The 25,163-nt window shown below is 43.2% G+C and overlaps 3 protein-coding genes across 6 annotated transcripts in view; 1 reads left to right on the forward strand and 2 right to left on the reverse strand.

The window, feature by feature from the left end:
* The window catches only part of LOC141653748 (calcineurin B-like protein 7), a 61,837-nt gene extending 39,610 nt beyond the window's left edge, over positions 1-22,227 (reverse strand). Inside the window, exon 1 of the mRNA XM_074461596.1 lies at positions 22,147-22,227. The gene's annotated coding sequence lies outside the window, so the exon portion shown is untranslated. The remainder of the gene's footprint in view (positions 1-22,146) is intronic.
* Positions 3,277-8,959, forward strand: LOC141653746 (putative F-box protein At5g52610). 4 transcript variants are annotated; one of them, XM_074461593.1, is made up of 4 exons: positions 3,277-3,483; positions 7,159-7,207; positions 7,559-7,585; positions 7,694-8,959. In XM_074461593.1, exons 3-4 carry the CDS (start codon positions 7,570-7,572, stop codon positions 8,782-8,784), a joined length of 1,107 nt encoding a protein of 368 aa, XP_074317694.1. In that variant the 5' UTR covers positions 3,277-3,483; positions 7,159-7,207; positions 7,559-7,569; the 3' UTR covers positions 8,785-8,959. The 4 variants fall into 4 exon arrangements, with proteins under 4 accessions (XP_074317694.1, XP_074317692.1, XP_074317693.1 ...); XM_074461591.1 differs by having other exon boundaries at positions 7,559-8,959; XM_074461592.1 differs by lacking the exon at positions 7,159-7,207.
* LOC141653747 (calcineurin B-like protein 7) lies at positions 21,303-24,937 on the reverse strand. The gene is made up of 8 exons (XM_074461594.1): positions 24,239-24,937; positions 23,919-24,001; positions 23,228-23,287; positions 22,637-22,745; positions 22,353-22,405; positions 22,147-22,227; positions 21,913-22,025; positions 21,303-21,646 (listed from the first exon to the last, which is right to left on the reverse strand). The coding sequence occupies exons 1-8, from the start codon at positions 24,315-24,317 to the stop codon at positions 21,481-21,483; spliced, it is 744 nt and encodes a 247-aa protein (XP_074317695.1). The 5' UTR covers positions 24,318-24,937; the 3' UTR covers positions 21,303-21,480.
* Positions 24,938-25,163: the final 226 nt, after the last annotated feature.

Here is a 25,163-nt window from a genome sequence, read left to right on the forward strand (position 1 = left end):
AGGAGTGCCCCCGCAATTTCCCATTTGCTATTCGCAGACGATAGCATTTTCTTTGCTCGAGCTACTTTGGATGAGGCGGATATAATCAATCGTGTGTTGCGGCAATATGAATCGGCCTCGGGTCAATTGGTCAGTTTGGAAAAGACGACGGTCTCGTTCAGCCAGGGGGTGTCTATTGAGCAACGAACTAGGGTGGCGGAGAGGCTGGGTGTGGGGGTTGTGGATGAGCAGAAACGCTACCTGGGATTACCCACTGTAATTGGGAGGTCGAAGAAGGTCATTACTGATATCATTCGCGATAAATTGTGTAAAAGACTGCAAGGTTGGCGTGGGAAATTATTGTCTAGGGCGGGTAAGGAAGTTCTCATAAAGGCCGTGGCCAATTCTCTTCCTACCTATGTGATGAGTGTGTTCAAAATTCCAACCAACTTTTGCGACGAGCTTCGATCCATGATATTGCGGTTCTGGTGGGGTCATGAGGAGGGAAAGCGAGGTATTTTCTGGGTTGCGTGGAAGAAGTTGTGCAAACCGAAGGGAAGTGGAGGTATGGGTTTCCGTGACTTTCGTTTATTCAATCTCGCTCTCCTAGCTAAGCAAGCTTGGAGGTTGTTGACTTGTCCGGATAGTTTATGGGCGAGGATGATGAAGGCGAAGTACTACTCGGGGAGTGACTTTCTTGGAGCGGAGTTGGGGTATAATCCTAGCTATGCGTGGCGTAGTATATGGGAAGCGCGGGAAGTGTTGGTTAAGGGGTTGAGAAGGAGAATAGGGGACGGGAATTGCACTCGGGTTTGGGGAGATGCATGGGTGCCAGGTACGCAGTCAGGTAGGGTAATTTCTCCCTGCCCGAATGGTCAAGAAGAGCTTCTAGTGGCGGATTTGATTACGGGTGATCGCACATGGAATGTGGAGCGAATCAATATGCTTCTTCTGCCTTTTGAGCGAGAACGAATCACTAATATTCGGTTAAGTCCGAATAGGCAGAGAGATGAGTGGTATTGGAGTGGAGAGCGGGACGGGGTCTTCACCGTGAAATCTGCTTATCGGTTATTGGCTGGAGATTGGTTAGACATGGCGGAGCAGTCGGACTCGACGAATACGAGATGGCTTTGGAATAAACTTTGGAAGGTACCGGTCTGGCCACGCGTAAAACTCTTCTTTTGGCAACTGTGTAATGATGCGCTAGCAACAAAGGCAAACATCGCTGCTCGAGTGAAAGGTGAGTCCTCTCTTTGTCCCTTGTGTAATTTGTCTGATGAATCTAGTATACATTTATTTCGAGATTGCAGGATGGCGAGATGGGTGTGGGAGCAGCTGGAGTTGCGGTGGGAAGGGGAGGAACGAATGGGTGGAATTCGGTGTTGGGTGGAGGAGCGTTGGAGAGATATGAGTGCGGCGGAGTACGGTACTTTCATGGTAGGGTGTTGGGCAATCTGGGAACATCGGAATAAGATTGTGTTCGATGAGATGGAGGTGGAGCCCGAGAGGGTGTGCAGACGGGTGTGGGACGTGCTTAGTGAGGGGGAGGGGATTGTGGATAGTGGGTGGAGAAATCGGGGTCGCACAGGCCGACGAGGGGATGGAGAGAAGGTTGATGCGTGGATGGGGGCACCGAGGGGATATGTTAAAATAAATGTGGACGCAGGAGCGAAAGAGGGAGAGGGGACTAGCACGGGGATTGTCTGCAGGGGTGAAGGCGGGGAGGTGCAGTGGGGGTTGACAACGGCCCGAGTGGAGTATTGGGAGCCGTGTATTGCGGAAGCGGTGGCGCTGTGGGAGGGGCTGAATGAAGCGAAAGCGAAAGGCCTGCGGAAGGTGGTAATGGAAAGTGACTGTCTACAGCTGATTGAGTCTTTGAAGGGAAAGCGAAGTGGGAGGAGCATGTTTTCACAAGTTACGGATGATATTTTACTTTTATGCAATAGTTTTGAGTCTGTTTTATGGTCACATACTAGTCGGGTTAATAATTGCGTAGCGCATTGTTTAGCTCATGTTTATCCTAGGGTGCTTGGTAGAACGGATTGGTCGAATGTTTTACCGATGAACGCTCAGAATGCTGTACGTTTTGATATTTCAATGCTAAAGTAACACCTCTAGGTGTTTTCATCAAAAAAAAAAAAAAAAAAAAATTAATCGCTCATTTTGGGGTTCGGGCCAAGCAGGTCGTCGGCACTAAATTTCCAGGTCTTGACATTGAAAAAACAGGTCATGTCAGGTCGGGTTTTGGGGCCGGATCAAAATTTGACAAGTCTAATTTAAGTATTCAACCCGTCTTAAGGTCTTAAGTGTAAGACGAATAGTTCCCTATGCCTATCTTTAGAGGTGGTAAACGAGTCAATCAGATCAGTTTTGGTTTGGGTTCTTCCGGATCTGGTTATTTCGGTGGACATTTATTTTCGATTTCAGTTTGGTTCAATTCAGGTTGGATTCAATTTCCAATTTGAATTTGTTGTAGATATTTCGAGTCGGTGCATGTTCGAATTAGATTAATATCAGAGTAAATAAGGTTCGAGTCGGGTCATTATCAGAACATATGAGATTCGAATCAGGTCATATTTAGATCAAATGTCAAAGGATTCGGTCTTTATTAAAAACACAAGATATAATACAAATAATATTTTTTTAAGTACTCTGTGATATATAATGTTTTTTTTTTCCATAACTAAGATATAATATTAATTCAGAGACACTAAAGGGATATCACTCGTGTATACCAAGTCACAAAGACATCCTAGATGTAATACCCAAGTACATTTGGGTCATTTCGGATTTCAATGTTGAGTTTCAGTCATCTATATACCGGTTAAAATCGGTTCAGATGTATTTCGGTTCGAATTAAAACAATTCAGGTTCATTAGAATTTGGCTCAATTTCGGATAGTACAAATTCGGTTCGATTTCGAATCAATTAAAGTTTCAGGATGAAGTTCAGTTATACCTTTCGATTGTAAGGTCTGTTGTTTTTTTTAAGGAAAAGATCAATTCCTTAATAAATCGCCAAACGGCATTTACAAGAGATATGTATAATCGAAAACAGCAAATCTAATAAAAACCAAATGACAAATTCCTCTCGTAAAACTAGAGATCTCAAAACATGATATACGGTTATTCACTCGTCCTCAGACGCTATTTCTTTAGATAATTTCAAAATTAGAGATCTCAAAACATAATATGTAAGGTCACTTGTTGATTTAGATAATTTCGATTAATTTTTCGGGTTCGCTTTACCTTTGCCACTTGGAAAAAGAAAAGAAAAAAGGAATAATTGACGTCCTTTTGCTCCAAAACGCGGTAGGAATAGGGCTGCTTCTCAAATCTCAGTATCGCCTCTATTTATAGCTGACATCTAAAATTCAGTCTTTTGACAATTTATTAAAAAAAACCCCACACAAACACAAACTCAAATTACATTAATCGACTTTCGTTCAGTTTTCAGTTTCAGAGGTTTTGTTGCGGCTAATTGATTCTACAAGAAGAGTACAAGGTACCATCTCTGTCTGATTTTTTTCTAGCGCACATATTAGTACTTCAATTAATTTTTTTTATTTTTAAAATAATAATAATCTGAATTTATTTGGTTAATTTGGATTTAGCTTTCAATTTGATTGACCGAGCTTTGTTAGATTAATTTGCTCAAGTACTGACAATCAAATGAAGGAGTTATTGAACTCTTTAAATGGATATCCCTTGTCTGGCTTACCTTTGACTACGGCTTTGCTACCAATTACTCCCTAGGTCATTTGTTTACCTTTTCCATATTTGTGTGTCTCATTTATTTATCTACCTTTCTATATTAGGCATGTTTCTAATAGGTATTTTGATTATCGAATTGTGTTATTGTCCACTAGTCATCCAATACCACCACTCACAAATGGCCTCCTCCCCTCCACGTGCTCTTTGTGTCAAAACCAAAAGGTCAACAATTTACCGGGATGTTGGGAGTATAATTATAATTTCTGTACTTTATTTTGAGTTGTATGTAAAGCTTGATTTCGATATCAGCGTGTCTAAAAAGTTGTAATTTATAGGACAGATCTCTCGGCTTAATTCTACTTTGAGTGTTTAAAAAGTTGTCATTGTAAAGGATAAATATTTCGAGGTAATTCTGCTTTGAGTGTTGGATGCTTTGACAGAGTATGTTGTACCCGAATAGTGATGGAGCTAGGGTGGCTAGATTGTTACTCCCTCTCATCCATACCAAAAGTTACATTGACTTTATCACAGTTGTCGATGTGCAAAGTAGATATCTTTAGTTACACATTATTAAAAATTATAATAATTTGATATTTTTATCATTCATTACCATAAATCAAACAAGATCGCATACGACTATATTTTTCTTATATATTACAAATAATACCAAAATTCTCTACAAAATTAATGAATAGTGCCAAAAAGTCAATGTAATTTTTGGTCTGGATGGGAGGAAGTATAAGAGGAGGAGGAAAGAACACGGCTTTAGGCCTATTAAAAAACCATGTCTCAAACCGATATTTGATACAATGGTTATATGTAACCTGAGTGATTTCGCCCCTTTCTCTTCCCATCTTCATACATGCACCACTTTCTTATTTCAGCTGTTTCGCCCTCTTAACCCTTTAGGACATTACCTTGAAAATTCTCTAGCCCAATCCAAGCATGTCTTCATATGTTCTACGTTCCTTGTATGCATTTGGTAATACTTGATTCTCCCTTTTTTTGGGTCAAATGTTTGATGATATTAATTGCTTTAGAGCTTATTTTCTATCTTGAGTTGCTTGATCTCATAACAAGAGAAAGTTGTATTTAGGCGTTGTTCCTTTTGACTTAAAGTCACTCCCTTTAAATTCAGTTCAGAAATGTTCAGATTCTATAAGCAGTTCAGCTCATATCCTATAAGTTTAGTTGAGGAAAGTTCAATTTAGACCCTATAAGTTTGGTTGAGAAATTTAAAGAACTTATATTAGATTATGTTATGTTAAACGAGTACTTGTTTAAATTAATTTACTTCACTATTTAGTATTATCTTATACGATGAGAACTATTTATGGCTCTAAAGGAACCCCAGTAAACTAATACTTAGCCTTCTCTAAAGTAATCGATCAAGCGCCATTTCCAAACTTACTTTTGGTCAGTGGATTGTATTTATTGTCATCCTCTCATGCACCTGTATAAATCTTCACGGATTTATTGTTTTAATGGGGTAAAAAGTTTTTTTTTTTTTTTTTTTTTTTTTTTTTTGACAGAGGTGAAAAGATGTATTACATAAGGTTCAGACTCTCCGAGTCCATAATACATCCACTAATTAAAGCTAAAGCAATATCAGTAATACAAACTAATGAACGTAAGATAGAAAGGGATAGAACGGAAAAAGGATAACGAGCATATGCACCATCTTCACCTTCACCATCACAACTGACTTCCAAAGACCGCTGGCACATACGAGCCGCTGGGTGACAACAACAAGGTGTACTTACGCTCTTGCGAAAAGAACGTAGATAAAAAGGGTGAAAAGCAAGACAACGAAGTCTGCCATAGATGGAGATTACTCTCCTACACCTTAGTAATCGTACCCATTGATCATAGGACCAACAAACCAATAAAACCAGCCTGAAGATAAATGAGAACAAGGGCAATCCCGCAGTCAAGCTCCATTCCACATGGTCCAAAAGGCACCGACCTTGATTCCAAGACTGAAGCAGAACCCAAAAGGAAGCGGGACAGGACACCCTAGACCTTTGAAGGGGACTATTTCTCAAGGTGATCTTTATTGAGGGACATGAAAAATAAATTAAACTGACTAAAACAAACATGACCATGACACTTATAACTAAAAACATGGATAATAAAACCACCACAACCACCCTACTCAACACTACAAACCGCCCCAAAATGAAACTGCCAAATCAGACCAACACCACAAACCAATAACTATGATGAACCCGTGTCAAACGACAGAAGAGAGAGTCTCCCGAAAATCAACAAGATCAGAACAAAATCTCCCACAACAGACCTCCTTAAACGTAAGCTTGAAGACTAAAATAGTTTTGAAGAAAACAAATGACTCAGCGTCAACAACAATCTTTCATCGTCCATAGGAATTCTGATATCGTGCATCTAAATTTGGACCTACCCCTCCTATCTTTTCTGAACCTTAACAGAAAGACCAACATACAACAACTGCGACCCTTGACACCAAAAGGACATGCAAACCCGAAAGGTGGGAGACACACTACAAAGCCACCCTTTACACCAACCGACTCCTCCCAGGACCACCGCCACAACAGCGAACAGACTGAACAAAGAGACGACACTGACAGACAAAATTGGAAAAGGAAAAGGGACCGATAGGTGGGGGGAATGGGGGGATCACCATATCTGACCCAAATCACAACCACATAGGACGACAATGCAACAGACGGATGAGCTAAACTCATCGACACAGGGAAACAAAACCAAGAAAAACCAACCCAGAGATGGGGGAAATGGGGGGATCACCCCTGGGAGGAAATCCAAAGCCACGGAGACAGGACAAGGAGACGGGGGAGGGGGCATGCAAGACCACCAAACACCGGGAAAGGACATGCAAGACCATCAAGACCCAAGACAAGAAACAAACTGGCAAAGGGGAAGACCGTGCAACAACCAAGACCCAAAATTCGAAGGATCGGACAAGGGAAGACAAAAGAGACATAAAAAGTTCCGATCTTGCCGGCGTCGGAGAAACAGAAACCCATCCGAAGAAACAATCGGGTATCAAAGTGAAAGGTTGTTAAGCAGGTGGAGGTACGACCTCCGGAGACAGGCCAAAGAATGGCCACATCTCCGGAGAGGCAGTTTTAAAGTAGAGGGATGTAGAGGAGTAGACGGCTAGTGGTGGATCAAGACTGAGAAATTGGGGATTTTTAAAGGTTTTATTTTTAGAGGAAATTTAGAGAGAGAAGGGGAAATTTAGAGAGAGTAATGGGGTAAAAAGTTGTGCCACGGAATTTCTAGCAAATTTCAATTTGTAAGCCTTGTTGGTTATGACTCGAGACTGTATTATTACGGCCTTGCGGGACTAGAAACTTTATTGCATTGCTTGCTAGTTTGTGAATCTATTATATACGGTCGGACTTTAACCAATTTATCCTTGTAGTATAGTTTTTCTCTCTAATGTTTCGGCTAATGCTGTATGTAGGCCCTACCTACGAGTAATTACTTCGGAAACCCAATAATTACTCCGGAAGGTACACTCAGAATTGCTTGCTTCATTAGTATAAAATATAGCGGTGTCCTAATGGGTAATATACGAGATACGGGGTATTAAACTAAGGATGATAATAATAGATAAAATAGAGTTAGGTTAAGTTAAGCTAGTTAAGAAAGTTAAATTCTACAAGTTCAGTTCATAAAATTTCATAAAAGTTCAGATCTTATAAGTTCAGTTTAGAAAAGTTCAAATCCTGTAAGTTTAGTTAGTTTAGATTTTACGAGTTCAGAAAAGTTCAACTCCTATAAGTTCAATTCAGAAAAGTTTAGCAAAAATAAGTTCAAAAGAATAGGCACTTAATCATTATGTCTTCTACATTTCCTTGCAGCTAAGCTGGTCATGGATGATAAGGATGGTGAGTTGCTGCCTTATGATGTACTGGTGGAAATTCTATCAAGACTTCCTGCCAAGCCTCTTGTGCGATTTAAGTGCGTCTCAAAACGTTGGTTTTCCCTAATTACAGATCCTGTTTTTGCGGAGTTGCATAACACCCATTCTTACAACAGACAGGGTGGTGGCGTTTTTGTAACACCTACATCGAGTACTGATCAGTGCCTAATGTGCATAATTGATATGAAGAAAGAACCACTTGAGAGGGTAAGTATTCTAGAGCCTGACATTTCATATGACAATAATAGTACCACAAATATTGTGAATGGGCTAATTTGCTTCTATCACAATAGCTATGAGAAACGACGGATATACCTCTACAATCTTACTACTCATGAAAGCATTTCACTTCCTTCAAACCAAGTTGAAGATAGTCTCAAGCAATTCAATGATTTTCCCCCCGTGTTTAAATACCTCTTCAATTTTACATCTAGGGAAAGCACTTCACTTCCTTGGAACCAAGTCGAAGATAGTCCTAAGTGTTCTTCGGTCCGATTTTCAAGAACATGCCTCCTAGGGTTTGACCCCATTAACAAAGAATATAAGGTACTCCACTTTTCTTCACAAGGGGAAAATCATAGGATGAAATGTCAAGTTTTCACTATCGGTGGCCAAAGAAAGGTGTGGAGGCCACTTGACGCATCCCGTATTCAGGGATTCAATTACTTCACTAGCAAGGGTGGCTTTTGTATGGACGGGTTCTTATACTGGACGGAAGAAAATGGGATGATTATATTCGATGTTGGGCTTGAAACTTTCAAATTAATTGACTTTCCTGAAAAAAATGTAGAGTATTGGTTGCCATCAACAGTGGTGAAAGTTGATGGTTATCTGTTTTTAGTCGATATTAACTCTCGTGCTAACATTTGGTGGAGGCTGAAGGAGGAGGAAGATACTGATGAGCCGCAGTGGACTAAGGAGGTTGCAATTTATGGGAATCAGTTTTTGACAATGGACACAGTCTCAGAATATAATCATCTTGGACAAACGTTCTTGGCGCGCTCCCTATGTGGTGAGCGTTCGATTATTGACTACTATGATCTAGTAGCAGGAGAACACCTGGAGTTTGAAGTAAAAAACCCCCGAGGTATTTTAGGGGCTTGTGTATCATTTAGGGTAACTGAAGTCATTGACAATATCATGCCATTGCGAAATGTCGTATAGTGCAAGAAATAATTTGTGATGGCATTATGTTTATTTTTAAGATATTCATTTATGTTTATCCATTAATTATTGTCATGTGTGAAACCTTATGGTTGTCAATTTTAATGCTTACGTTTGGCAATCAACTGCAATGCTGCAGCAAAGTTTACAATCATCTTTATTTTCGGGTGCTGCAGCGCTCCGTTTTTGTAATTCATTGGTTTGTTTCATTCCGTTAAGAGTCCGTCACACCATATCCTTTTTTTTTTGGGGCGAAAAGTAAAGATGTTGGGACTATGGCTCACTAGGCCATACTTACATACTGCATTATAAGACATAAAATTACACATTGATAAACAATCTCTATAGATGATTGAGAAACTTGGGCTGAAAAGAGACAAGAACAAGGTGCATTTATGCCATAAGGGTGTAGAAATAAATGGAAAAAAGCAAATCAATTTAAAAATAAAAAAAATTCATACACCTTGATAAACGATCTCTATAGCGAGAATGCCAATGGCTAAAGAAGCCTAGGAGACATACAAGGAGGGACAACAAAAACTCCTTAACCAATCTCTTACTCTATATCACCCTAGTAACCGATAGTGGGGTGACCGCTATAAACCGGGCACACATTAATCATCGACTTTATTAGAGTAACACTACTAGCATACGCACAAAAGTAAAGTCTCCCATATGAAGAGAGAAATTGAAAATACAAAAAAAACACAATAAAACAAACTTAAAAAGATCATTGAAAGAGGTGAGGAAGCCATGAATTGAATCCAAAAGGGGCGAACCCATAATGGTATAAGGGGGATTAGAAATTTTTCTCATAAATTTCAACTAATTGAACGTGACCGTATTTCACGCTATTTAGAAAAGTTTGAAAGTGAACTTATTCAATTTTGTAGAACAAAGAAAAAAGAGGAAGGTGTGAGTTTTTTTTTTGTTGTGCATGAAGAAGAAGAACAAGATGAAGACAATGACGGTATGCAGATGCTTTATGCGCATCCTAGCGGAACCAAATTTGTTGTTAACTCGAGCATCATTGAAGGAGGAGGTCTTTGATGGTGAAACTAATAGGGACGATAATGACAATGCAAGTTACGATGATCTTAATCTTATGTCAATCTAAGATGAAAAGGTTTTTTTTTTTTTTTTGATTTACAATAACATTAATTTGGATTCTCGGATTAAAAAGCCGTATGAAGCACCAGTTGATAAATACCAGGGTCGGCCTTGAGGGGTGATTTGAGGCCAAATGACTAGGGTCGAAGCATAAAAGGAGCTCAATCTCTTAAAGTCTAAACTATAAATACACTTTAAACAATAAACTCTAACTAAAAGGCTCATAATGTGAAAGGCAAGCCTACAATATTAATAATTCTCATCAAATGAGTCTCCCTTACAAAATATTCACAAAAGAACTTTCAAGTGAAATACCACTCGCACATAGGTATCACACTTTCAACGCAAAATTTATCTAAGCCATTTTTTTTAGTATTTGATCTTATAGTCATGAAATAAATAATCGTAATAATTGTCAAGATTTCTTATTTTTATAATGGATGAAAATATTTTATTTTATTTGATTGTTTTGATTTTGATATAAGATACCTCTAATTGTTTTGACTTTTTATTTTGTTTGGATTTTGATTTTGATTTGGGTTTATCTTTGATATTTGATTGTTTTGTTTTTGTATTTGATTTTGATTTTGATTTTGATTTGGAGACTCGAGAGTAAGTTTATGAAGGATAATTATAGGGGTATTATGGTCATTAATAGGTTATTCACTTAAAAAAGTCGAGAATTAAGAAAAATGAAGGTCGGGAATGAAATACGGTGGAAATTCGGATGTATTCGGATGAATGGATTATTCCAAAGCAGGAATTCATCTGTTGACTGATAGCACATCAGAGATTTCTTACCCAAGATCGTCTGATGAGAATGAGAATTTTACAAAGCAACAATTGTTTCTTGTGTGGGTTGCAGGAGGAAAGTTTGGATCACCTCTTCTTTGCTTGTCCTTTTAGCAGCCAATGCAGTAGTCTGGTTGGGGACTGGTGCAGGGTACAGATGCCGCAGCAGAACTGTATCAGATGGTGGACTGATCTCAGACAAGCAGTTGCCTGTAAGAAAAAAGTGATTGCTTTGATTTGGGCAGGCTTGTTATATCATGTCTGGCTATGTAGAAATAGATGTCGAATTGATGGCTATGTTCTTAGGCCTAAAGTTGTATTAGCAAATGTTAAGAGTGATGTTCAAATGCGTCTAGCTCAATGTGATATTAGGAGTAAAAGTGTTGTAGCCTTAGCATGGGCGGAGTATCTTAGGAGTTAGTTGAGGCTAGAAGTGTGGTTAGAGTTTGGATCTAAAAGTTGTTTGTATGGGACCATTATTGATTTTAATGAGAACTTACATTCCCCCCCCCCCCCCAAAAAAAAAAAAAAAAAAGTTATAAAATACGGAGAATATATGGTGGTAAGTTGTAATTTTTCCTAAAAGAAATATGGACTTCGATTTTAAAACTCTAAGTTTATCTTCTTTTGTATTATATTTCACTCCCCTTTGTTTTTCACCTTTTTTCTATATTTTCGCATGTTGAGGTGTACGTTCACCCATGTACGGTTCTAAAGGATGATTCATGTCAGCCGACTCCAAATCATTTTCGGATTAAGGCTCTGATGTTGTTGTTGTTGTTGTTGTTGTTGTTGTTGTTGTAATATTGATCACAAATATCACCTACCTTAGAACTTTGGCAACCTATATTTTTACATTGCCTAGAGGGTACTGGGTGTAACAGCAAATTTGTGTTTATCTGCGAATAAATAGAGAAAACACAAAAAATGCAACAAAATAGTAATTTTATTAAATCAAAAGATTTCGGGTACAGTCTACTAGTTATTCTACTGATTCGATTTTCGCACTTTGAATGAATATGAGGGTCTTGCTTTGAAGACTTGGTTCCCCTTTGATGAATTTGTCTTGCTTCTCTTCAATTGACTGCAATCGATGCTTGACGTCGACTTGAAAAATAATTTCTTTCTTTTTCTCTAGTGTTCTCTTAAGAGAGATTTTTATAGAGAGTTGAATGTCTATTTTTTTTTTCTTTTAGGAGAGATTTTTAGATAAGTTTTTTGTAGGAGGGTGACACTAATACTACATATTTCCATGGCATCATCAAGAAGAGGAGAAATAGGAATAAGATCTTTGTGATTGAGGACATGAAAGGGAAGGTGTGTGGCACTAGTGCTCAGGTACAGTCTGCTTTCTTGGAGTTCTATCAGCATCTTCTAGGGACTAGCCAGGCAACTAAATCAGTACATAAGAGGATTATTGACCAGGGACACAGGTGTACTAATGAACACAATGCTCAGTTGCTTAGGCCAGTCACAGGGGAGGAAATTAAAGAAGCTATGTTCAGCATTCCAGACATCAAGGCTCCTGGCCCTGATGGTTAGACCAGTGGCTTCTTTAAAGATGTGTGGGGAGAGGTTGGCAGTGAGGTTATGAATGCAGTCAAGGACTTTTTCATTAATGGGAGGCTACTGAAACAATTTAATGTTACCACACTGACTAAGTGTGAGAGACCTAAAGATGTGTCCCAGTTTCGCCCCATTGCCAGTTGCAATGTAGTATATAACGTCATCTCCAAGTTGTTGTGCTCTAGAATAGCTACTGTGTTGCATGACATTGTTAATCCTAAACAGGGGGCATTCATACAAAATAGAAGCATACAGGAGAATATTTTAATATGTCAGGACTTAATTAGGCTTTATGAGAGGCCATCTGTGTCACCAAGATGTATGCTCAAGATAGACTTGCAAAAATCTTATGACACAGTTGACTGGACTTTTGTAGAGCAACTGCTGGATATGATGGGATTCCCTGAGGGTTTTAAGAACAAGTGTTCCGGGCGTAATTCCAGAGCAGATATTCGTTACCACCCGTTGCTTGTAGAATGATGTCTTTGGCTGAATCCTTCTTGTCTTTATCGTTCCTCTCGGCCTCTCCTGCAACAATGAACGAACTGAGGGCTTGGCTTTGTGCCAAGCGTACTCACTCCGACGCTCAAGTCGAGAACTTAGGGATAAGTTGTTCTTTGGCTAAATGTATATTGTAGAGAGAGAGGGAAGATTATACCAGATGAATAGTGTTTCTTAGGTTAAGTTGTGGATACTTTCCTCAATGAAGGTTGAGGAGTATTTATAGACTTTCACCTTTTGTCACGTAGTGGCCAAGTGGCCAAGTGGCTAGCAGGTGGAAAGACTGATCTACCCCTCGGCCGAGGGACCTATGGCAGGCCGGCGGGCCCTGTTGACTCACCGCCGAGGGGTCTTGGATGTGAGTACGCGGGTATGTGTCCCTATTTTGGCGGTTGTTGTCATGCCGAGACCCAGTGACAGCCGATGGGGTCAGATCGGCTAAGCCGCATAAGTCGTTGACTTCTTGTGGATATCTTTGACCTTGCTCAATATGTTGACTTGGTCAGCCGTGTGCGAGAATATGCCCCATCAATTTGCCCCCGCCGTAGTCTATGCCGTGGTATGGGCTCCGATGTACGTTTGAGCGTATATTCTGCGCAAGTATTTTGTAAAAAATTTTCTGACGGCTTCTTCTGCGGCTTCTTTTACCTCGGCCTGGTCTTTTCTTGGGCCGTACCATATCCCCCCTCCGCATGGATGCGTAAAGGGCATCCGATGTGGAAAAGAAAGTGACGCTGGCCGAGACCGGGGTTGAGAGTGCCGGTTGTTTTTGATTGCCCCCGCGCGCTTACTTAGCTTGGTTGATCATGTGGCGGCGGAGAACGGATGCTTGGGAATTTGTTGAGGAAGGTGAATAGGCGGAGAGATATGAATGGGCGTGTTGAAGACGCTTGGTCTTCGTTGCATTGATTGACGTTCGATTGTTGCAACGATTGACATCCCGTGGTTGCATGTCCGACACGTGTCCGCACGCTGATTGGTTGACGCTTCACGGGTCGTTCTCCGATTGGTCCTTCTTCATGGGCTTTTCCCTATAAATAGGGCGGATTATCCGTGAAATTGGCCACCAATTTCATTCTCCAAAATTTTCCTCTCTAAACTTTCAAGGGTTTCATTGTCTTCTAATTTTCAGAGTTGTTACTCCGTGGTGTTTTTCTTCAAGGTAAACAAACAAACTTTCCAATTTTCTTAACTCTGTAAGTTATTATTGTAAACATGTCTTCCGCGATGCCGGGCCTAGCAAACCGACGCGGGGGGGGTCCGTCGCGTCTTGATGAGGAGGAGAAATTGGACGCCCTCCCGATAAGGCACTGGGGCCCTAGGTCTCCTTCTCCTGAAGTCGATCCTCGAATTTTGGAGGAATGGGAGGATGACTCTGATGTTGATGATGACGCAGACGATTTTGGTGATGATCTTTGAAGAGGCTCGTCCCAAAGAGGTGAGGAAGACGTTATGGATCACGGTGACGTTTGCAAGGTACGCGTTGACCGAGCTTGGACCCATAAGTTGGCGGTTGTTCGGTGAGAAATTTTTCGAGGGCCATTTCTTCTTTGGCGGGGGATACAAGATTGTTATCCCCGAGGAGGGCCAGGAGCCGTCTGTTGCCCTCCGCCGGCCATACCGGCGTATACATGCGACACTTGGAGTACGGGCTCCGGTTTCCGTTGAATGAGTACGTCATGGCCATCATTAAAGCTATGAACGTCGCTGTGGCCCAACTGCATCCGTTGGCCATGAGGACGATAGTCGGCTTTGTGTGGCTTTGTCTCTTCAAGGGGGAGGCCCCGACGGTGAATTTATTCCGCCGACTTCATTATCTCCAGTGTCAATCTCGGCGCGTCGGTTGGTAAAGTGTGCACACAGAGAAAGGTTATGTCTCGTTGACAAACTTACCTCTTGCAAAGACTGGAGAGATCGGTGGGTGTATGTTAAAGTGCCGGATGACTATCCGCTGCCCCTCTCCTTTTTCAAAGACCATGTGAATTTGCGGTGTGAGACTAAGGCGGAGCATGACGGATGGGTCGGTAGGAAGAAGCTCAAGATGGATGCCGCAAGGTCCTTCTTAAAGAGGATGAGAAGTCGCGATGAGGCTTTTTGAGGCGGACAAGGGTGGGTGCCGAAAAAATGGATTCCCCCAACGCAGATCATTCTTCAGGATGAGCCGCTCTACCATGTCGGCCTCATACCGCCCTAGCACAGCCGAGTGGGGTCGGTATGAGGCCCATCACCGTTCTTAATGTTCCTGTTTTTCGAACTTCGATTTATTTCTTCTACTTAATTCTTGCTTTTATTTCTTTTCGAGACCACTTTGGACGGGATTTGTCCGAGGATATCCTCCGGGAGAATGGGCCGCACAAAGACAAAACCGTTGCTAACTTGCATCCCAAGGCTCTGACCCATGACCGTAGGACGTCGCCGAATGATCTTATGGACGGGTGAAAAGCTTGAATGCGGTGGAGGCCCGGGCGAAGGTTGTTAGTAACATGCCGCGCCATACGCGAAAAACAAAACCTTCGGCGGTGATGGCATCGACATCGGCTCCGCCTTCCATCCCCCCCGCTCGTAAGGAGACGGTGGAGATCGTTTACATCTCCAATGGGGATGACTCCGATGAGGAGGAGGGTCTCCCTTGTCCGTAAAAAGAAAGCGGACCGGCCTTTACGCGTTTGCTGGCCGACGAGAAATGCGCCCTTCGGCCAAGAAGGCCAAGCACGGTATTGATCTATCCCGTGGCTCGGACTTAGCGGTTCATTAGGCGATGCGTGTGAGCTTTCCGGCATGTCTATGTATGTTGATCCCGATGCTTACTTTAAATTTTGTAGATCGCCATTGTCGGTCGCCGCTCTTGTCGGCGGCAAGTGGAGGAGAAAACCGCGCAGTCGGGTGATCATAACGTCGCCATCGACTCTTCATCCCAGAAGGTTTCCCTTTCCCGACCGCAGTCGGTGATCATAACGTCCAGTGACTCTTCATCCCAGAAGGTTTCCCCTCACGCTTGTAGCGGAAAGCGCGAGGTTGATCAAGAGATCGGCGAGGTGGAACGAGCGACCGGTGCTCGTATCATGGAGCGGGAGAAGGCCGTGGCTCGGTCCGCTTTGAGCTTAATGCCACTAAGAAGGTGGCCGCGAAGGCGAAGCTGGATCTTCTCAATGAGCAGAGGCTTAGGGGAGATGCCGAGAAGGCGCTCTTGGGCGAGAGAAAGCTCGGGGAGGACGCGAAAAGGAGGTCCTTCTTTGAGAGAGCCAAGGCCGAGACTGCTGGCCGAAATTGAAAAGTCTTTGGCGAAGTGTAATCTTGTTCAGAGGCACGCCGACCTCTATTTCCAGCAGAGGAATGAATTCGGGGGACGGTTTGAGATCCGGGGAAGGTGATTCGGAGCAAGGAGGCCATCATCGTGCAAAAGGAGGACGACATTGAGATGCTCCAAACCAAAATGCTCCCCGACATGTGCTCCGAATTCGGGATCCGACCGGCAAGCGGCATTGCCGGTGGAAACATTGAGGAGCTTTTCCCTCTTGAAGGTTCCTTTCCGTGGAGCAAATTCGACGAGTTGTTTGACGACAAGCTCGAAGCTAAGGAGAAGGCTGTGGAGGAGAGGGTCAAGGAGGCGGTGAGGGTGAAGATAGAGCAAGAGGCGGCCGAGGAGGCAAAGACTATCGCCGAGAAGGCTAAAGCGGCCAAGGAGGAAGCCGATTGGGCAAGGGCGCGAGGCCGCCGAGGCTAAGGCCGGGGTGTTGAAGCCGAGGCCGCTAAGGGAAGCGCAGGGTTACTCATCGAAGAAGGTCCGCTACCGCTGCGATGGCGAGCAACAACAGACATAGGGAGATGATATCTCAGTAACCTTTTGTCTTTTGGCTTATCCTTGTAATTTCTTGTAATTCGTTGAACATTTTTAATAAGAGTTCGTTTCTTCGCCTCCGCTTGGCCGAGGTTTTCACCTCACTTCTTTTTCTTGCGCTAGTATTTGAGCGTCTCAATTGTACTTTAGCGTCTATGTCTTCGTCTGGGTTGTCTCCTTACGTTATTAACTGAGTGTCTCTTTTGTTTCCGCCTCGGCTTGGCCGAGGCGGTCTAGAGTGCGTATCTCAATTGTGTTAACGCTTCTGAGGCATTTTGAACGCTTTGCGAGTATCACCTACGCTGGTCGTTGCCATCGAGGTGTCTGCTTCCTGGTGGTGATTGCCGCTCTTGTCGGTGTGTGACCGTGTGAGCCAAAGATCGCTTCTCGTTATTGACCGTCGTGGCGTCTACCACTTGAGGATCTGCGACGGTGTCAAACCTCTTGGGGTGATCGCCGTGGCGTCTACTACTGGGGTGACTGCGACGGCGCCTATTTCTTCATGGAGCTCGCCGTGGCGTCTACCACTTGGAGTGACTGCGACGGCGTCAAACCTCTTGATGGAGACTGCCGTGGCGTCTACCACTTGGAGTGACTGCGACGGCGTCAAACCTCTTGGGGTGACTGCCGTGGCGTCTACTACTTGGGGTGACTGCGACGGCGCCTATTTGTTCATGGAGACTGCCGTGGCGTCTACCACTTGGAGTGACTGCGACGGCGTCAAACCTCTTGATGGAGACTGCCGTGGCGTCTACCACTTGGAGTGACTGCGACGGCGTCAAACCTCTTGGGGTGACTGTCGTGGCGTCTACTACTTGGGGTGACTGCGACGGCGCCTATTTCTTCATGGAGACTGCCGTGGCGTCTACCACTTGGAGTGACTGCGACGGCGTCAAACCTCTTGGGGTGACTACCGTGGCGTCTACTACTTGGGGTGACTGCGACGGCGCCCACTTCTTGATGGAGATTGCCGCTCTTGTCGGTATGACAGTGTGAGCCGACATCTGCTTACTGATAAAGACTACCGCTCTTGTCGGTATGACAAGGTGTGAGTGGCGTCACGTTTCCTAGTGATCGGGGAAAATGAACATTTTGATGGAAGACTTGGACGATTTTTCATTAGGTAAAAACATGCGTCGGGGTGCCCACAGCTGTTTTGGGCACCTCCGCCGCTACATAGAGTATTCCCGAGATTACCAGCGTCCTAATGGCCCATCAAAGGCACACCGTCCTAGTCAGCCGCTAGTTACATCCATGAGGTCGCCCTCCTGTTGTAAGGATAGACTTTCCCTTTTCTCCGATTTCTTTGCCACTTTGAGGGATTGCATGTTGCATCCTCCGCGCTATCCGGACGTTGACCACCTCGTCATTCTCGTCTTTGGAGACGAGCTTATGCGCTTCCCCCGGTCCGAGACATACATCGGTGTTAGGGCCCGGATGGACATCACTGCGTCGGCCTCGCTCAGGGTGACTCGGCCTATGAGAACGTTGTAGGCGGACGAGCCGTCGATGACCACGAACTCGGCTAGGACATTTTTGGCCGCATTCTTTTCGCTCGAATTTCACCGGAGTCCGATTGATCCCGGTGGTACCAGGCCGGCCCCGAGAGAAGCCGTATAGTGGGTTGGTGCGGGGCTCAAGTCCTTGACTTTCAGCCGAGGCCGAGGAAGCACTCCCGAACATGATGTTCGTGTACGCGCCGTGTCAATCGTGCACCTCTTGACTAGGTGGTTGGATATGTCCAAATTGACTACAAGTGGGTCGTTGTGAGGAGCGATGACTCCTTCGTAGTCCTTCCTTCCAATGGTTATATCGGGGATGTTGGAAGCGGGGATCACCGTGTTGGGCACAAAGTTGATGGCCCGATATAGCTCGTTCAGGTGCCGTTTGTGCCCGTGAGCGGACCCTCCGTTCTCGTTGCCCCGATGACAACATGGATCACTCCTATCCGTTCGAAGACGGATTTCTTACCCGAACCGCGGCGTCGTCTTTTGGCCTTTGGCAACGTACTTGCCAAGCTCCCCTTCCGGATCGCTCTTCAATGGCATTCTTCAGATGCCTAGATCGTTGGTTAAATGGCCGGTGTGGCCGTGGTACTCACAGTACTGGCTCGTGTCACCGTCACTTTTTGGCTTGGGGGGTCTCTCCCACTTCTGGCCCTCGTTTTTGCTCAGGGCGAAGACCTCGGCGGCTGATACGACGAGAGGGGTTTTATCACTATACCGCCTCTGGTGGTACGTTCCCGAACTCCACCGGCGCCGTCGAGTCCTGTTTCTCGGCAGACTTGTCCGACCGTGACCTATTATTCTCACGGCGTCTTTCATCGGACCGTGACCCGTTGTTGTCACGGCGTCTTTCATCCGGGTTGTCCTCCCGGTGGCTCTTCTTTTCGGAGGGCTCGGCCTCGCTGGGGCCTACCCATGTCTTGTGATAGTCTTCTACCTTGATGGCCTGGTCGGCCATCCTCCTGGCGGCATCCAAGCTCAGGCCTCCGCACTTGATGAGCTCATTTTTTAAGTCTCCCCTTGGGAGGCCCTTCATCGCGCAAGGCCGCCGATTCGGGATTAATTTCTCGAATCTGCTGGACCTTTCCATCGAACCTCTTCACATAGCTTCGTAGAGACTCGCCCCCCCCTGTTTGATAGTTAGGAGGTCCGATGTCTCCACGGCCCTTCTCTTGTAGCAAGAGTCTTGGGCCGAAAGGCGTCTCTTAGGTCGGCGTAATAGTATACCGAGCCGTCGGGAAGCCCTTTGTACCAACTTTGAGCCATCCCATGCAAAGTTGTTGGGAAGACTCGACACGGACTCATCGGGCTGTTCCCATACCGACATGTAAGACTCGAAAGCCTCAGCGTGGTCGGCTGGATCACTATCTCCTTTGTATGATAGGGGTGGCAACTTGAGCTTGGTTGGCACCTGGACTTCTAGGACGTAGGCGTTGAGGGGTCGGCCCGACCACGTGTCGAACGACACGCGGCGATCGGCTCCTCGCATTCCTAATCCGGCTCCTCTCCTCGTAGCGGGAAGGACTCCTTCTTCGACTCGGACTTCTTCTCCAACTCTGCTGAGTCGGACTCCTCTGGCTCCTTTGGGGTAAGCCTCGTTCGTCTTTTTGAGGGGACGCTGTCCTCCCATGAGAGCGGGAAGGACTTAGGTCTACCACGCCCACTTTGGGCCCCGCCGACTTGACCGGGTCGGCTTCTCCTAGTGCTCCGCTCAAATTTCTCGGAGTCACATTTTGGGCCCCGGTCTCCGGACGGTTTCCGCCGCTCTTGTCGGCGTGACGGTGTGAGCAGGCGTATTACTGATTAGGTCCAGGACCATTTTCGGTTTTTTGCTATGTCAACCACATGTCCCATGATGGTGACCAGTTGGGGCGACGGCGTGTCCGTATTATTGGCATCCCGAACTCCGGTTGGATTACTCCGCCGGTGGAGGGTGCACGACTCGTAATTGTTGAAGGTATCATCTTGGTAGAATGGGGTTTCGTCGGTCACGACTGCGTCTTGTTGTTTCGACATCTTCTCAGCTTTTTGGGTGGGTTTTTGTTGTTTTTTTTTTTGTTTGGGAATGAATGTGACTAGCTTCTAGTAGCGCTTCCCCACAGACGGCGCCAATTGTTCCGGGCGTAATTCCAGAGCAGATATTCGTTACCACCCGTTGCTTGTAGAATGATGTCTTTGGCTGAATCCTTCTTGTCTTTATCGTTACTCTCGGCCTCTCCTGCAACAATGAACGAACTGAGGGCTTGGCTTTGTGCCAAGCGTACTCACTCCGACGCTCAAGTCAGTAACTTAGGGAATAAGTTGTTCTTTGGCTAAATGTATATTGTAGAGAGAGAGGGAAGATTATACCAGATGAATAGTGTTTCTTAGGTTAAGTTGTGGATACTTTCCTCAATGAAGGTTGAGGAGTATTTATAGACTTTCACCTTTTGTCACGTAGTGGCCAAGTGGCCAAGTGACTAGCAGGTGGAAAGACTGATCTACCCCTCGGCCGAGGGACCTATGGCAGGCCGGCGGGCCCTGTTGACTCACCGCCGAGGGGTCTTGGATGTGAGTACGCGGGTATGTGTCCCGGCTGGCAGTTGTCATGCCGAGACCAGCCGACAGCCGATGGGCTGCATCGGCTAGGCTGCATAAGTCGTTGACTTGCTGTGGATATCTTTGACCTTGCTCAATATGTTGACTTGGTCAGCGGTGCAGAATATGCCCCATCAACAAGATCTTGCAATGTATTACCACTCCTACATTTTCATTGGCTCTCAATGGAGAGATGTTTGGGTATTTCCCTGCCAAGAGAGGCCTGAGACAAGGAGATCCCTTGTCTCCTCTCATTTTTACATTGTGTATGGAATACCTGACAAGAATGTTACAGTATGCAGCTGCGAAGTACCAATTCAAATATCACCCTCTTTGCAAACAGCTGAGAATCACTAACCTGATGTTTGCTGATGATGTATTGATGTTCAGCAATGGGGATGCTAACTCTATGATGCTTATACGACACCATCTCCCAGATCATACTAACTCACCTTAATTTTTGCAATGAACCTTGTACGACACCATCTCCCATATCAGACTAACTCAACTTTAATGTGTTCGTTATTTGCTATTTTTGTTGTAACGTCCAGTCTTTGCACCTGCATATATGATATAATTACTGATAACGTGGCAAAGCTGAATGCTAGATATTGTATAGTCCAGTACGGTATCTAATAATCTTTCTATAGTCTATACTCTATAATGATAAACAAAACCATATATAAGGAACAGATTATCAATTATGTGCTTATAAAACATGAGCAGCAAATTACACATGTACATAATGTTGTTCCTTAAATATTCCTACAGATTGCGCGCAAACTACACTAGACTAATTAAGCTGAGCTAATCTTTAACTACAGAAAACAAAACATAAGCGACGTTTTGACAGGAAAGATCTTTGCAGAACTTGCTTCCATCAGAGATATAAGTGCAACTTGATGCAGCCCTTAGATCAAAATCATGCACTTGGGTGTCAATCAGAAAGCTCGGGAAAGTAGTTGTCAACTCCCTGAAAGTATAGTGTTGAATTTTATTTTACAAAGTTCTGAGCAACTAATGTTGTTCTAGTCTAGGGCCCTCTAATTGACTTAAGAGGCCCTTTCCAAAATGGCTAATTGAAATTATAAGAAAATCGCATTTATATAGGGGTACTCTTTTTATAAAAAAAATAGTAAGGGTGTTGGCCCTGATAGACGGCAGTTTCTCAAAGTTGAATAAAAAGGAATCAACAGAAACTTGGAGTAAACCAAACAACCCATAGATAGCGGGACTTACTTTAAATATGGAAGTGTCATGTTCTTCAATAAAGTTGGATTCCTTGACACTGTCTCTTTCCACTCTTCTAGATCAATCTTTCCATCTCGATTTAGATCTGCTTCCGAAAAAGCCTGTATATATGACAGACCTCGGGTTAAAAAAAAAAAAAAACTAAAAATTTTGAAACAAGACGCACAAAACTTTGACAATTTTCATAACTAACAATCAATTTAATTCCGTGCAAAAACATACCTTATCTAACATTGCTTCAACTAGGGTATCTGAAAGTATCACATCTAGTTCTTGAAGAATTGCCAGAACCATTTCCCTCAGCTGGAAAGTCAAGATAGCACAGAAACAGGTCAGGACTAAAAGCTGCCAGACACTTGAAGTTTTATGGACCGAAATAGTACAAAAAAGAGAAGCTTTAAGGGTGAAAATGAGGCAAACAAAATTACCTCTTCACGCTCAATGTAACCAGTACTCCTTAGATCATATAAATTGAATGCAACTGCAAGAAAACAACTATCAGTATAGCGGCCGAAGTGTCTTGTTATTTATAGGATCCCACAACATAAATAATGACAGTTATACTCCCAACTAATTTGGGTTCATAGTTCACTAACATAATCATCATTAACTATCGTTAAAAAAAGATATGTTCATGGGGAAAAAACGTAAACATAGTTTCTCTACAGAGAATATGAGATGATTCAAATAAGCAAATAAGCAATTTTCATACAGGCAATTTTGTCTGCATAAGGAGTCCTTGGGTGGAAAATACTCAATGATCGCACAAACTCTTCAAATCCTATAACCCCCTTGCGCTTAAGATCAAACACGTTGAACACCTGATATGAGATTCAATACGTGAGTCCCAGTAAAGAATATATTGTACAAGACAAAGAAAAACCATAGAATTAAAGGAAATTGTGAGCTTCGCATTATTAACTCATAGCAAATTTACTTTAACAGTTAAAATTGTTGGCCTAAGCCAAATTTTTAGCGCCTCTCTCTGTATCTCTAAGTAACTCCCCTTCCCAACAAGGTCCTTAAGATTGTTAATGATAGACTCGTCTTTTTAATATTACAAGAGAGTCTCAAAGACGGGCATTTATAATGGTATAAGGCTGTTGAACATCATGAATCTATACTACATATCTGAATTGGATGCACAACATATTCAGCAACCCTGTTCTTCTGCATGGTACATGTCACGCTAACTTTGAATTATAATTAGGTGTATTCTAAGACAACTTCGCTTCCATGAAACAGTACACAATTACAAAACACTGCATCAAATTTTACAGCATTTTGGCCATAAAAAGCATACCCTGTCTACAAAAAGGTTTTGCTGTCTGCAGCTCCCAAGAAGCGCACGCTGAAATTCTTCCTGTCAATGAAGGTTGATGTTAGTTTTTTATCACCTGTGAAAATCTTGAAGAAGGGGTACTCCGGCTCCTATTCAAGATTGCCTAATTCAGTAATATGTTACATCACATCCGCTACGCAATAACCAATTTAAATAGTCGGCCTGAATGACCCAGTCCAATAAGCTTGACCAGAAACCCAACCTAGAGCGATATAGAACGAGGTGAATAAAAAAACTAATTGACTGACCGGAACTTTTCTACACCCAAAATTGACATGGTCTGATATGACCCAACTTGAAAATGGCTAATTTAGAATGTTTACACTACAAAAAACACAAAATGTTCTAACCATGACCACTAATGTCCCAAATCAGACCTGATTGACCACGCCATTAACAAATTACCTAGAAGGAAGTGGGGATAAACCAAGCATAATACAACCCAAGGACCAAGGTACAGGACAAACCCGAAATGTCCCGATTTATATGAGCCCAGATCATTTAGCAGATGTTCATGAGAACTCATATAACTGTGCACCCCAATATTATGAACTACGTTAAATAACAATCCATTTTTCAGGAATTGTACACAATACTACAATGACTGCTAAGTGATATACACGTGATACTAGAAATAAATCATGAGCTATACCTTGGTAATCAGGTCATCATCGGCAATGGAGCTGCCAAGTTTTTTGAAGAGAACATGTAAAGCTTCAACTTCATTCAAGGAAACTGAAACAAAAAGGGAATAAAGAGATTTACTTTCTCTTGACGTGAGTTGTGCAAATGTGCAATGTCCGCCTTTTTATGTGGCAGAAGAAAATCATTTTCACCAAGCCAAGTCCGATTCTAAAGACGAACTAACTTAATATTCGGGTGTAGAAAATGTGATCCTACAGAAAAAGCAACCAATACATCCACAAAATGAGGAAAAAAAATTACAAGTCTATGTCGATCATAAGAACTTACATGATGTTTCAGAAGCAAGGATGAGGGACTGTTGATACCCAGGATGCTTGTCACGTCTTTTAGAATACATGCAACCCATAGAAGAAAACAGGAGATCTTTTCCAGTGCGAAAATCTGAAAGTATGTGTTACCATTCTTGGCAAAGCAGACCTTTTAAAATAGGACATAGGACATATGTTGCCTGGCAGAATGCAGTCTCCACACTATATTAAATTACTATGCCTTACATTTTGGTATCCGAAGCGTCGAAATACTGCAGTGATTCTGACTCCATATTCCCGGCACGTAAGCAGATACCTTCTTGGTATAATTAAATTAAAATTTAGAGGGTGTCTTTTTCTGTTGGACCACATGTCTGCAAATCCAAAGTCACCGGAGACTTAAAAATACTGCAGGTTACTGAATCTAAAATTAATTTAGTGAGTGTGTGACACGGTGGTTGCTCCTTTCATTCCTTAACCATGAGGTCGGGGTTCGATCCGCACCACTACCTCTTCAGATAAGACCGTCAGCAAGCAACGATATTAAAATGCAAATATGGTAGGTTAATTATGAGCATTCAACTTAACCCGAATCAAATATGGTTATAATGAATCAGAAAATAGCTTATAAAAACATTAGAGCATCATCAAAAGGATATGTATAAAGGAAGTTAGGCTGTGCTACTCTCACTCTGTGACGCATTTCATCGAACAGGTTGAATGCATGGATATTGGACAGTGACGAAATGATAATAAAGAAAGCATTAGAGTCAAGTTGGAGATGCATTGCATTAATTTAAAGGCTCGGAATGAAATGGCTTTCAATATCCGACTTTTTCAGCTTCGAAAAGTCGAGAGTAACTAATGACGGCATCACGTTTCCCTGCTGTGGTTTAGGCAACACCATTCACAATGGTATTAATGGCCCTTGCGCACTTCTCCCC

Source organism: Silene latifolia, chromosome 4, assembly GCF_048544455.1.
Source record: "Silene latifolia isolate original U9 population chromosome 4, ASM4854445v1, whole genome shotgun sequence".
In the NCBI taxonomy this organism is placed as follows: Eukaryota; Viridiplantae; Streptophyta; class Magnoliopsida; order Caryophyllales; family Caryophyllaceae; genus Silene; species Silene latifolia.